Source organism: Protopterus annectens, chromosome 15.part0 (genome assembly GCF_019279795.1).
Source record: "Protopterus annectens isolate FY-2018-M chromosome 15.part0, PAN1.0, whole genome shotgun sequence".
NCBI lineage: Eukaryota > Metazoa > Chordata > Ceratodontiformes > Protopteridae > Protopterus > Protopterus annectens.
The window spans coordinates 708319029-708333458 of record NC_056749.1 but is presented as its reverse complement, the minus strand read 5'-3'; the positions used below and the strand labels follow the sequence as shown (position 1 = coordinate 708333458).

General features: G+C 44.7%; 1 protein-coding gene across 1 annotated transcript in view; it reads left to right on the top strand.

The window, feature by feature from the left end:
- Positions 1-14430, top strand: part of SLC9A6 (solute carrier family 9 member A6) — a 2005079-nt gene that overhangs the window by 224098 nt on the left and 1766551 nt on the right. The window contains exon 4 of the mRNA XM_044057306.1: positions 3457-3533. Coding sequence (XP_043913241.1) covers positions 3457-3533 — 77 coding nt within the window. The remainder of the gene's footprint in view (positions 1-3456; positions 3534-14430) is intronic.

Genomic DNA, 14430 nt, shown 5'->3' with positions numbered 1-14430 from the left:
CTAGACTGGCTCCTCACTGCTACCACCGAGCATCAACTTATCAAAGCACGGGAATGCACAATCCAAACTTGTTCCCAGCTAGGCATCACCATAAACTATGAAAAGTCTGCCTTGTTGCCTTGTCAGTCTATTACCTTTATAGGGGCAGACTTAGATACAAGACGCATGATAGCAAAACTGCCTCAAGACAGGGTGTTAACCATTCGTCAGCAAGTTTCATTACTCATAAAGAAGATGAGAGTTCAGGCAAGAGAAGTATTACAAGTCTTGGGCTCAATGGTTGCAGCATTTACACTAGTTTCTTTGACACGCTTCCACATGCGGATTCTGCAGTGGCTTATTTTCGCTTAGTGGTCTTTCCAGGATTTACCAGTGTCACACATGATCTTGATCATGGAATCTTGCAAAAATGACTTAGTATGGTGGCTTGTCTCCCCCCAGGTGACTCTGAGCAGACCCTTTCTAGACCTACATCCTGTAGCCACAGTGACCACTGATGCCTCCCAGATAGGGTGGGGTGGGGCTTTATGTGGGACATACTGCCCAAGGAATGTGGCAACCTCACAAGTACCATTTGCACATCAATGTTCTAGAGATGAGAGTGGTGCTTTTGGTGTTGCAAGCACTTCAACACTCTCTACCTACCGGGACCATTGCAATTCAGAGAGGCAATATGTCAGTGGTATGGTACATCAGCAAGCAGGTTGGGACCAGGTCTTACCCCTTGTGTCGGGAGGCGGTTTGAGTATGGTAATGGGCGATGTCTTCCCAATGTTTTCTGGTTACGGCTCACATTCCTGGGAAATCCAATGTGATAGTGGACAGGCTCAGCAGGGCTATCCTCATGCCTCACGAGTGGTCCCTGAAGCAAGAAATTGCGGACTTGATTTTTCACAAATGGGGCCAGCTATGCTGCGATCTTTTTGCCACTCCCCTCAACAACAAATGTAGCAGCTACTTCGCCCTAGTCCCCCCTCTGGGACAGCCACCCAGGGATGCACTTGTTCATGATTGGCCTCCAGGACTACTCTATGCCTTTCCACCTTTCTCTCTAATTCCAAAGATACTTCAGAAAGCAAAGTCGCTGGGTTGCAAACTCCTCCTCATTGCTCCTTACTGGCCTCGTCAGATATGGTTCCCGTTTCTTCGCCATCATCTTCAACTGGAGCCTTGGATACTGGACCCAGTTCCGGACCTCATGCTGCATCAGTCGGGCAGGCTTTATCCTTCCCTCCAAACTCTCAAGCTGACTGCTTGGTTCCTCCACTTCCAGTCTTAGCCAGGCTCCCAAACATTTCCTTGGCTGTACAACACATCCTAGTGTCCTCTCACAAGCCCACTACCAGGAGGATTTACACTAGCAAGTGGAAGAGGTTCTCTTATTGGGCAAAGAGTAATAACATTGACCCTTCACTGCTCCTGTTCACATGATTCTTGATTTTCTGGCCGAAACCTTTGAAAGAGGGGCAACTGCAGCTACTATTAGGGTCCAACTAGCTGCCATCTCCAATTTTCATGTAGGAGACCTGGGTTGTAACATCATGTCTCATAAGTTGTGCCAAGCATTCTTACGAGGTACAACTCTTTTACGACCCTCTGTAAGAGAACTTACCCCCCCCCCCGGAACCTAAACTTGGTTTTAGCTTCTATGGTTCTTCCACCTTTTGAACTAGCAGCATCTTGTCCCCTGAAATTTCTGTCTTGGAAAACCCTGCTTTGTCTATTCGCCCACCATATCTTATTTTTCACAACGATAGTCTCTCTCTTAGGACCAGTCCTTCCTTCTTGCCAAAGGTATGTTCAGAGTATAACTTAAATCAGTCCATTGAGCTTCCTGTGTTCTTCCCCAATTATGGCAACAAGGCAGAGTATAGACTCCAGTTGGATGTTCATAAACCATTACGTTTTTATTTACACCGGACCAAAGACCTTAGAAAACCAGACCAATTGTTTGTATCCTTTGCTGACAATTAACAAGGTTCTCCAGTTTCAAAAGTGATCTTATCAAAATGGCTGTCCAACACAATCAGTTATTCTTATGATTTGTGTAAAAAGACGCTTCCAGGGATGGCCAGAGAACATTCAACCAGGGCCTTAGCAACCTCTGTTGCCTTCCAAGCTAAATTGCCTTTAGATTCAATCTGTGCAGCAGCAACATGGGAAAATTTTCATACCTTTATCACTCATTACAGAGTGGGTGTGGTCTCCCGGAATAGGGCATCCTTTGGTTCCACGGTCCTGAAGAGTTTGTTCCAATGAGCCACCCAAGAAACAGGTGCTGGGCACGTGGTCCCAACCAGCAAGAACGAAGGCGAGATGGGACAACATAGCATAAAGAAGTTATGTACCTAACATAATGTTCTATGTTTGTTATCCTTCATCGCGTCTTCCTTCTTGCACCCCCCCTCCTTCCCCCTTGGAGGTTCGAGAGGAGATCCTTTATTGGTTACACTAGCTGAGTTTCCTGCTGATATATCAGGTTAGTCAACCATGCCTTGTTTTTTCTCTTTGCTTCCTATCTTAAATGTATAAGAGCTTAGTAAAATTAGTTTTTTACTGTGTATGTCTAGTGTGGGCTATTACAAACGAGATCTGGGTAGCTACTGCTAGGCATGTTGGGATAGGGGTTAGCCTCGAGCCAGTAAAAGCTCTCTAGCTGTAGTAAATCGGCAAAGTCGGAGCAGAGGATCAGCTGTGAACTCAACCAGCAAGAAGGAAGGCGAGATGAAGGACAACAAACATGGAATGTTATGGTAGGTACATAACTTCTTTTTCTTATGGTACGAGCTTGAGTATCGAAATTTGGTGCAGTGACTCACACTTTTTCCTCTGTGTTGATCTGTGTGACAATAAAGTTTACTTTGACTTTGAAGTCAGGAATCAAAGATCATTGGATACAGAATGAAAATGTAAATACTTATACAATTTTTCACTATTCTTTAGAACAAAAATTCCATTTTTGGCATTAGTAAAGTTGTTTGTCTGACTTGGGGAGCTGGTGAACTGGACTGTACAAGTCCTTTGCTGGTCACAACCCAGTTACAGTAAAGAACAGAAAATATAAACAGTACTTACTAGTCTGAAATATAATTGTGGGAGCTGTAATTCAGGTGTATGAGTCTGGTGATTAACCGTTATGTCCTTTGTTTATGGTAGGTCCACAGCCTTGATGAAATTGCTGCCCTTTCATATTGTTAGTTCTTTGTCATGTGCTTTTATCTTAATAGCTACTTTTTAAGTATTGTGTAAACACTGCTGCATTATAGTATTAGTTGAAACAGATTCATTACAATAAGAAAGGTGACCAATTGTTACAGCTGTATAATTCAGTTTGAAGTGCTCCATGTATGTCTTTTAGGTTTCACATTAGTACTCGAGGATATGCAATCTGTGTTTTTTAATTGAATGTCTGTATTAATTTTAGTTACTTCATTAAACGATACTTTTTTTTTCCAGAGACATTTTTTTAGAAACCTGGGGTCCATTCTTGCTTATGCTTTTCTTGGAACTTCCATTTCCTGCTTTGTAATAGGGTAAGTATAAAGAATTATTAAACATTGTTTTCTTCTGTGTTTCAAAGGTATTGCATTGCAGTGGTTACTTACTAAATATGCTTCTGTCAATCAAACTGGGAAAAAAATTCTTTGTGAGCCTAATTTCATATACTTGGTGTGCATACATCTCTGATACTGAACTCTTAATGTATTATATAAACATCTTACCTTTGGTATATTTTACAACATTTTTGTTATGGTGGTGTGCATTTACTTGAAAGAAGACTCCATCTTCTAATGTTTTCACTGTATCCCATAGATGTGGTTTAATACCAAGAAACTCTTTAGTATCTGTCAGATGTTCTTCGTGTTTCACTGTTGCAGTCATTACATTTGGGTTATCTGCTTGCAGTAGCCCTCAGTCAGCCTGATTAACAAAGTCTTGGGTCCTATGTCAGTTGCTGTTTCTTCTTCCGTGACGTCAGGTCGTCAGGGGTATAAAACATGCAGCCGACGTCATTACATCAGTCTTTTTGCCGTGCAGTGCCCGAAGCAGAAGCAGTTTGCAAGTGCCGATCGGCCGACTCCTGAAATTTTCGTTTTCGAGTTTCAAAACCGAAGTCTTCAACTAAAAGCTAAGTTACCCTGTTGGGGAAACTTTTTCTTGCTCTAAACCAATGTCAGTAAAAGTAAATAATTGCATTTCTTGTGGAAAGCAAATACCTCATAAAGATTTTCATTCGTACTGTATTCCTTGCGGTGGTGGTGCTGCGGTAGCATTGCCGCCTCACAGTAAGACGCTGTCAGGTTCGATTCTCAGCTAGAGTGTCTTGTGCGTGGAGACATGCGTGAATGGGCGTACCTTCGTTGAAGGCTGTGCGTCAGGCCTGGCAAGCCGGTACATAAAAATCAACTGCCAATCATTAGCGGACCGGAGTTCTGCTGTGGCGACCCCTAACCGGGAAAAGCCGAAAGACACAAACTGTATTCCTTGCCTAGGCCCTGACCATGACGTACCTCGCTGTCAGTTTTGTGCCTTATTTAAACCACAAACTTTCCGTCGTCGGTATATTTGCACTTCTAAATCTTTTGGTTGTCTGTTCAATTATCCTGATATGTCTTTGGTAAGCCATCCGACTACCGACATTCTGAAAAAATGCAAAGCTAAAGACAGATACAGGCCGCCCAGTTCGCCGGTACTCAGTGAGGCACTTTTGCAGCCCCTGATACCTGCTACTTCTGATTCGCAGGCCTCTACTGAGACACATTTGGAGTCCGGAATGCGACAAGATATTTCAACTATGGAACCCGCAGATGTCTCTACCTTGGATAAGTCCAGAGCTGCTGTGCAGGCACTGGCTTCTGAGGGTGTATTCAGGCCTACGGACTTGCATATTAAACCGATGCCTCCTTCTTTACTTAGGCCTAAATCTCGATCCATGCCCAAAAAACCGATGCCCAGGCCATATGCTCAGGACTCTCTGCCTAAAAAAACAAATGGTAATGGCTGAAGCTCTAATAACTCTGATCAGGGATAGCCAACCCCCGCCCCTTCTAAGAGGCCTAGGACTGAAGTTGATTATGAATCTTCTGATCAGGATTCTGTTTTTTTCTAATTCTTCTGATGATCTGGATTTGCTCTTATCTACTTATGAAGATTCTGATATAGAGGACTCCATTCCCTTTGCTTCCCTCCTGAGGATTTTTCTTTTGGGGGAGCCATGCATACTCTAAGGGAGCATTTCCACTGGGAAAGCCAGGATTTTTCTGATTAAAAAGAGGCATAGGGATTTCCTTCTCCTACATCAGCATAGGCCTTTAGCTATTCCTCCTGTACTAGACATTGTTGATGATGCTTTTTTGGAATCTAGTTTAGCCCCTGATTCCATGCCTCCTGCTCCCAGAAAACCTGACCGATACTACAGGGTCCCTGAGTCCCACAAGTTCCTTTTTAAAAATCCTATTGCAGATCCAGAGACTATTTCACAGGGGCCCAAGGGCATTAATGCTGCTACTGCTAAAAATCCTACCCCTACTGATAGAGACTCCAGGGCGATGGATAGATGGGGTAAGAAGGTTTACACTTCTGCAACCTTGGCCATTAGGGCTTTAAACTGACAGTTTCATAAGTTAAAGTATCAGCAGCATTTTATTGGACTGCTTAAACAGAAAATGATGTTTATTCCTGACTGTGTGGAAAATAAAGAATTATAGGATTTAATGCATTCTGCTGAACAAGTTGGAAAACATACTTTGTAATGTGGTTTTGATTCATTAGAGGCCTCTTGCAGGGCTGCTGTTACTGGGTCTGTGGTCAGAAGGAATGCTTGGCTTAAGGAGCAATCTTTGCCTGATCATGTTAAAGCTAAATTGTTGGATGCTCCTTTAAATCAGGGCCGCCTGTTTGGCAACAAGGCTGAGGAAGTTCTTAAAAATATGGAAGATAAAGCTAAATGTACGCAAACTGTTCAGCCTCCTAGATTTAGTAGGCACTGGCCCTCTAAGAACTGGTCCTTTCCAGCCCTTTCCAGGTCTTCTCAAGCCAAACCCAGACACGGCAAAATCCCCAGGTTTCACTCCCAGGGGACACACAGAGCTAAGCAGTGGGGGCCTCCAATTCCAAATATGGGAAAAAGACTCCCCCCTATGGTAAACTGCCTCAATGACTTCCTTTTAAAAATTCCAAGCACTTATCAACTGACTGCCCCTTTGGGGTGAAATATTGCTCTTCATGCAAGGAATTGGGAACTCGTTACCCAGGACAAATGGGTTTTAAATATAGTGTCCCAGGGATACAGATTTCACTTCCACACATTGCCAACACCAAGCGGGTGGCTGGACCTACCCCCAAATCAGTGGGCAGAGGCCCAAAAACAAGTACTTTCTCTCTTAAGCATGGGGGCTATTCAACTGGTACCAGAAGAGGAAAAGGGACAAGGTTTCTACTCAAGACTTTTCCTGGTACCCAGAAAAAACACTTCATGGCGTCCTATCCTGGGCCTGTCTACTCTAAACACCTTTTTGAAGATTCCAAAATTCAAGATGCTGACTCTTCACCAATTACTTCCTATGCTAGGCAAAGATGCCTGGTTGGCAACACTAGATTTAAAAGAAGCATACCTGCACATGCCAATCAGGTAATCTTGCACAAGATACCTACGTTTCAAAGCAGGTTACATATTCTATCAGTTCTCTGCACTCCCCATTTGGCTTATCTAATGCCCCCAGGGTATTCACAAAGTGCCTAGCTCCAGTTATTACATTTTGCAGGCAAAGAAATATTCAAATATACCCGTACCTGGACGATGGTCTAATTCAGGCAGAAAGCCAGGACATACTTTTGAATCATCTGGCCTTTGTACAAAGGGTTCTAACTTGTCTGGGGTACACCATAAATGAAAAGAAATCACACCTGGTACCCTGTCAACAAATTATATTACTGGGAGCAAGCTTGAATATAACTTCCCAGATGGCTTACCTCACGCCAGAGAAACAAATTCATTTGACAACCTACTTCAAACAAGTGGCCACAAAAACCCTGCTATCTGCAAGACAAATACTGCAAGCCTTGGGGTTCATGGCCTCCTGCATTCTTCTAATTCCTTATGCAAGACTGCATATGAGGAAACTACAGTGGTTTCTAAAAAGCCTATGGTGTCAACATTCTCAAGACCTGTAAACGGTGATTCCTATCATACCTTGCCTACATCTAGAGTTCCTTTGGTGGACAGAGGCCTGCCACCAAAACAGGGGACTACCTTTCACACCACCCCCTGCTGCCCAAACCCTAACAACAGATGCATCAGACTATGCATGGGGGGCTCACCTGGCAGGGAAGTGCATTAATGGCAAATGGAACCCAAGCCAAATGCACCTGCATATCAATCAAAAAGAAATGTTGGCTGTACAGAATGCTCTGACAGCCTTCAAAGACCACTTTCTTCCAGGATAACTAATGGCAAAGACGGACAACACCACTGTTATGTGGTACATAAACAGGCAGGGGGGTACCCATTCTTACCCCCTCTGCAAACTAGCCATGGCATTTTGGAACACAGCCTTGAGCTACCAAGTACACGTAGAAGCTCAATTCCTGCCAGGAAAATTAAATACACTGGCAGACGGACTAAGCAGAAACCTCATGGACCCACACGAGTGGATACTGGAACCAAGGGTTTTCAACATGTTGATAAGCAAATGGGGGGAGCCCAGATATAGACCTGTTTGCCTCTCCTCAGAACTACCAATTGGGCATATTTTGGAAAAGGACTCCCCACAAACAAGCCTGGAAAGAGGATGCTGTGTCCTTCAGCTGGAAAAACCTATCAGTCTATGCCTTCCCCCTCTGCCTCTGCTCTCCAAAGTACTACTAAAAATCAAGCAGGACAAACCAAGGATGATTTTGATTGCTCCAGACTGGCTGGCCGCACCAACACTGGTACCCCCTCCTGCGCAGTTTGTCACAGTTATCTCCATGGCACCTGCTTCAGACCCCTTCCCTGCTGTCTCAGCAGGAGAACCAGATTCTGCACCCTCAGCTTCTAACACTGAACCTTGCAGCCTGGCTAATTACTTAATCTCTCCTTTACCATCCCTCAGCAAACCTGTGATGGATATAATTTTAGAGGCAAGGAGGTTAAGTACTAGAAAATCTTATGCTGAAAAATTTAAAAGATTCTGTGCCTGGAACCAGTCTAAAGGGATGAGCACAGCAGCGCCCAATTTACCACAGATTTTACAATACTTAACTGAGATGCTTTACAAGGGCCTGTCTTTTTCCTCCATTAAAATCCACGCCTCAGCCATTTCAGCTCATTATAACACAGAACCTCCCCTCTTCTCTCATCTACTGCTCAAGTAGGTCCTCAGAGGGGCCAAAAATTTGAGACCACCCAGGAGAGCTCCAACCCCAGCCCTGGGACCTTAACTTTGTCTTGGAGAAACTCCGTCTACCTCCTTTCGAGCCAGCTGCTGCTGCATACTTAAAATTTCTTTCTTGGAGCACAGCTTTCCTTTTAGCAATCACTTCCACTAGAAGGGTATCTGAATTACAGGCCCTTATGGCAGTGGAGCCTTTCATCATCTTTCATGCGGACAGGGTGTCCCTCAGAACCAATCCATCCTTCATGCCCAAGGTGGTATACAGTGTGGCTCTTAAACAGTCCATTCATTTGCCAACCTTCTTTCCCAATCCACAGAATAAAGGGGAATGGATACTGCATTCCTTAGATGTGCACAGACAACTTGGATCCTACTTGGACAGGACTAAACCTCAAAGGAAATCTGAACAACTGCTGGTGGCATTTGCTGCAGGGGCAGAGGGGAAGGCTATTTCAAAGCAAACCATTTCTAAATGGATAAGCCATTGCATTCATTTCTGCTATAAGCACCATGGAAAACCTATCCCCCAGGGGATCAGATCTCACTCCACCAGGGCTGCATCTACCTCTACAGCCTTTCTCAGAGGTGTCCCTACCAGGGACATCCTCTTTCACCATACTTTCACCAAGCATTATCATTTGCCATTTTTCTCTAAATCCAGAACTGGCTTTGCCACTGCAGTCTTGCAGGGCCTTATAGCTGGCCCTAATGCTATCTAAATTCCTCTTCCCATCTGTAGCTTTGGGAATCTACCCAAATGTAATGACTGCAGCAGTGAAACACGAAGAACATAGTACAGTTGTGTACACTTAACATAAATGTAGATGTACGAGTGTATTCACTCTTGCAGTCCTTGTTACCCTCCCTTCAGCCCCCTACCTTCTTTTGGCTATACCTCTACTTTCTTTTTCTAGGCTTAAAAGCCTTTTTGGTGTATTTGCTTTTTTGTTGGAGGTATATCTTTGTGCTTTTATATTTAATTGCTTCCCATTAGGGGGGCACCTGACATCTGGGGCAAGAAAAACTGATGTAATGGCATTGGCTGCATGTTTTATACCCTTGACGACCTGATGTCATGGAAGAAGGGACAGCAACCGACGCAGGACCCAAGACTTTGTTAATCAGGCTGACTGAGGGCTACCTGCAAGCAGATAACCCAAATTTAATGACTGCAGCAGTGAATACAATCGAACATCTACATTTATGGTAAGTGTACACAACTGTACTTTCCTGCCAGGCAAGCAAAACTCACTGGCAGACGATTTAAGCAGAAATCTCCTAGATCCACACGAGTGGATATTGGAGCCCCGCATCTTCAACCTTCTTATTCAGAAATGGGGGACTCCAGAGGTGGATCCCTTTGCCTCCCCCTATAACCACCAGCTCAGCAATTTCTGCATCAGGAACCCTCACAGCAGGCCCTGGAAAGTGGATGCTCTATCCTTTCTATGGGAAAAGCTCTCTGTCTATGCCATTCCCCCTCTGCCCCTTGTCACAAACGTATTACTCAAGATAAAACAAGACAGGCCAAGGACAATTCTGATTGCTCCAGACTGACCATGCCAGCACTGGTACCCACTCCTGCGCAGCCTGACAACGGTGCCACCCTGGCACCTACACCGGACCACAACCCTGCTCTCTCAGCAGGAGGGACAGATTTTGCATCCATAATTGCAAACCCTAAATCTTGCAGCCTGCCTTATTCCTTGAATTCTGCACCAGCAACCCTAAGCAAACAGCTGCTGGACGTTATCCTTGCGGCCAGAAGGCCCAGTACAAGGAAATCCTGTGCTAAGTGGAAAAGGTATTGTTCCTGGATTCAGTCTAAAGGAGAGGACACAGCACTGCCCTCCTTACCCCTAATCCTGGATTACCTATATGAATTACTCCACAGAGGCCTATCCTTCTCCTCTATTAAGATCCATGCCTCTGCCATCTCAGCTCATTACAACACTGAGCCACACCTATTCTCTCACCCCCTCATCAAAGAGTTCCTGAGAGGGGCAGACAACTTAAGGCCTCCAAGGAGAGCACCCACCCCCTGCTTTGGGACCTTAACTTTGTACTGGAAAAGTTCACCCCCCCCCTCCTTGAACCGGCTGCTTCAGCAGAGTTAAAATTCCTCTCTTGGAAAACAGCCTTGCTTCTAGCCATCATGTCAGCTAGAAAGAGTGTGTGAGCTACAAGCACTGTTGGCTGTGGAACCCTTCGTTATTTTCCATGCTGACATGGTTTCCCTCAGGGCTAACCCTTCCTTTATGCCTAAAGTGGTGTCCAGTGTCGCTCTCAACCAATCCATCCATTTGCCAACATTTTTCCCTAATCCTCAAAATAAAGGGGAAATTATCCTGCACCCTTTGGACGTGCACAGACAGCTGAGATTCTACCTTGACAGGACTAAGCCCTTCAGAAATTCTGACCAGTTACTAGCCAGCTTTGCAACAGAGGCAAAGGGCAAGGCCATTTCAAAACAAACCATTTCCAAATGGATAGCACACTGTATCCATTTCTGATACAAGCACCATGGAAAGCAAACCCCTCAGGGGGTCAGAACACATTCAACTAGGGCTACATCTACTTGTACAGCATTTCTCAGGGGAGTCCCTATGAGGGACATCCTGGAGGCTGCTACCTGGAGCTCTGTACACACCTTCACCAAGCATTACCACCTGCCTATCTTTTCCAAATCCAGGGCAGGTTTTGCTACAGCAGTCTTGCAAGACCTACTAGCCAGCCCGAACTCTTCTCGACTGCCTCCACCCTTTCTCAGCTTTGGGAATCCTCCCAGTTGTGATGACTGCAACAGTGAAACACGAAGAACATAGTACAGATGTTCTTTGTGTTTCACTGTTGCAGTCATTACATTTGGGTTATCTGCTTGCAGTAGCCCTCAGTAGGCCTGATTAACAAAGTCTTTGGTCCTGCGTCGCTTGCTGTCCCTTCTTCCATGATGTCAGGTCGTCATGGGTATAAAACATGTAGCCGACGCCATTACATCAGTCTTTCTTGCCGTGCGGTGCCCGAAGCAGAAGCAGTTCGTAAGTGCCGGTCGGCCAACTCCTGAAATTTTCATTTTCGAGTTTCAGAACCGAAGTCTTCAACTAAAGCTAAGTACCCCATTGGGGAAACGTTTTCTTGCTCCTTACCAATGTCAGTAAAAGTTAATAACTGCATTACTTGTGGAACGCAAATACCTCATAAAGATTTTCATTCGTACTGTATTCCTTGCCTAGGCCCTGACCATGACGTACCCTGTTGTCATTTTTTTTGCTTTATTTAATCAGCGCACTATCCATCGTCTGTATAGTTTTGCCTCTAAATATTTTGGTTCTCTGTTTAATTATCCAGAAATGTCATCGGTTAGCCATCCAACTACCGGGATTTTGAAAAAACGAAAAGATAAAGACAGAGACAGGCTGCCGAGGTCCAAAACTGCCGACGACACTTCTCCTAAGCCAGTTGCCAGTTCGCCGGTACTCAGTGAGACACTTTTGCAGCCCCGGATACCCGCTACTTCTGATTCGCAGGCCTCTACTGAGACCCATTCGGAGTCCGGTATGCCGCAAGATGATTCAACTATGGAACCCAAGGATGTCTCTACCTTGGGTGGGTCCGAAGCCGCTGTGCAGTCACCAGCTTCTGAGGGTGTATTCAGGCCTACAGACTTGCGTATTAAACCGATGCATCCTTCTTCATTTAGGCCTAAATCTCAAACCATGCCTAAAAAAACGATGCCCAGGCTGCATGCTCAGGCCTCCATGCCTAAAAAACAAATAAGAATGGCTGAAGGTCTTATTATACTAATCAGGGGAAGCCAGCCTCCCCCTTCTAAGAGACATAGGACTGAAGTTGTTTATGAATCTTCTGACCAGGATTCTGATTTTTCTGATTCTTCTGATTATCTGGATTTGACCTTATCTACTTATGAGGATTCTGATGCAGAGGACTGTATTCCCTCTGCTTCCCCTCCAGAGGATTTTTCTTTTGGTGAAATCTTAAATACTCTAAGGGAGCATTTCCACTGAGAAAGCCAGGATTTTTCTGATTCAAAAAAAGAGGCTTAGGGATTTCTTACTCCTGCCTCAGCATAGGCCTTTAGCTATTCCTCCTGTACTAGACATTGTTGGTGTTTTTTCGGAATCTAGTTTGGCCCCTTATTTTTTGCCTCCTGCTCCCAGAAAACCTGACAAGATATTACAGGGTTCCTGATTCACACAAGTTCCTTTTTAAAAATCCTATTGTAGATCCAGAGACTATTTCACAGGGACCTAAGGGCATTAAGGCTTCTTCTGCTAAAAATCCTACTCCTTCTGATAGAGACTCCAGGGCACTGGATAGATGGGGTAAGAAAGTTTGCACTTATGCAGCCTTGGCCATTAGGGCTTTAAACTGCCAGTTTCATATGTTAAAGTATCAGCAACATGTCATTGGATTGCATAAACAGAAAATTATGTTGATTCCTGACTCTGCAGAAAGTAAAGACTTGCAGGATTTAATGCATTCTGCTGAACAGGTTGGAAAACATACTTTGCAATGAGGATTTGTTTCATTAGAGGTCTCTTGCAGGGTTGCTCTTACTGAGTCTGTGCTCAGAAGGCATGCTTGGCTTAAGGAGCAATCTTTGCCTGATCATGTTAAAGCAAAATTGTTGGATGCTCCCTTAAGTCAGGATGGCGTGTTTGGCAACAATGTGGAGGAGGTTCTTAAAAAGATGGAAGATAAAGCTAAATCTATGCAAACTGTTAAAGATTTCTTACAAGTTCAGCCTCCTAGATTTAGTAGGCACTGGCCCTCCAGGAAATGGTCCTTTCCAGCCCCTTCCAGGTCTTCTCAAGCCAAACCCAGACACAGCAGAAACCCCAGGTTTCAGTCCCAGGGGACACACAAGACTAAGCAGTGGGGGGTTTCCGCACCCAAATCAGGGAGTAGTAAGACTCTCCCCTATGGGAATCTCTCTAATTGACTTGCTTTTAAAACTTCCAAGCACTTCCCAACTGAATGCTCCTTTAGGCAGAAAGATTGGTCTGCACGCCAAAAACTGGGAACACATTACCCAGGACAAATGGGTTTTAAATATAGTGTCCCAAGGATACAGATTTCACTTCCACACCTTGCCAACACCAAGCAGATGGCCCAGACCTACCCCCAAAATCAGTGGGCAGAGGCCCAAAATCAAGTACTCACTCTTTTAAGCATGGGGGTTATTCATTTGGTACCAGAAGAGGAAAAGGGACAAGGTTTCTGGTACCCAGAAAAGGCAATGCATGGTGTCCTATCCTGGACCTTTCTACTCTAAATACCTTTCTGGTGATTCCAAAATTCAAGATGCTGACTCTTCACCAGCTGCTTCCTATGCTAGGTAAAGGTGCATGGTTGGCAACCTGCACATCCCTGTCAGAGAGTCTTGCAGAAGATACCTACGCTTCAAAGCAGGCTACATGCACCATCAGTTCTCTGCACTGCCATTTGGCTTATCTACTGCACCCAGTGTATTCACAGAGTGCCTAGCTCCAGTCATTGCATTCTGCAGGCAAAGAAATATTCAAATATATCCATACCTGGACGATTGTCTAATTCAGGCAGAAAGCCAAGACATACTTTTGAATCATCTGGCCTTTGTTCAAAGGGTACTGACTTGTCTGGGGTACACCATAAATGAAAAGAAATCACACCTGTTACCCTGTCAACAAATTATATTCCTGGGAGCAAGCTTGAATACAACTTCAAGATCGCTTACCTCACGCCAGAGAAACAGACTCATTTGGCAACCTACTTCAAACAAGTGGCCACAAAAACCCAGTTATCTGCAAGGCAAATACTGGCTGCATATGAGGAAACTGCAATGGTATCTCAAAAGCCTATGGTTTCAACATTCACAGAATCTAGAAGCTATGATTCTTATCATACCTTGCCTACGCCAAGAGTTCCTTTGGTGGGCAGAGGCCTGCCACCAAAACAAGGAGCTACCATTCACACTACACCCTGCCGCCCAAACCTTAACAGACTCATCAAACTATGCATGGGGGCTCACCTGGCAGGGAAGTGCATTCAGGAC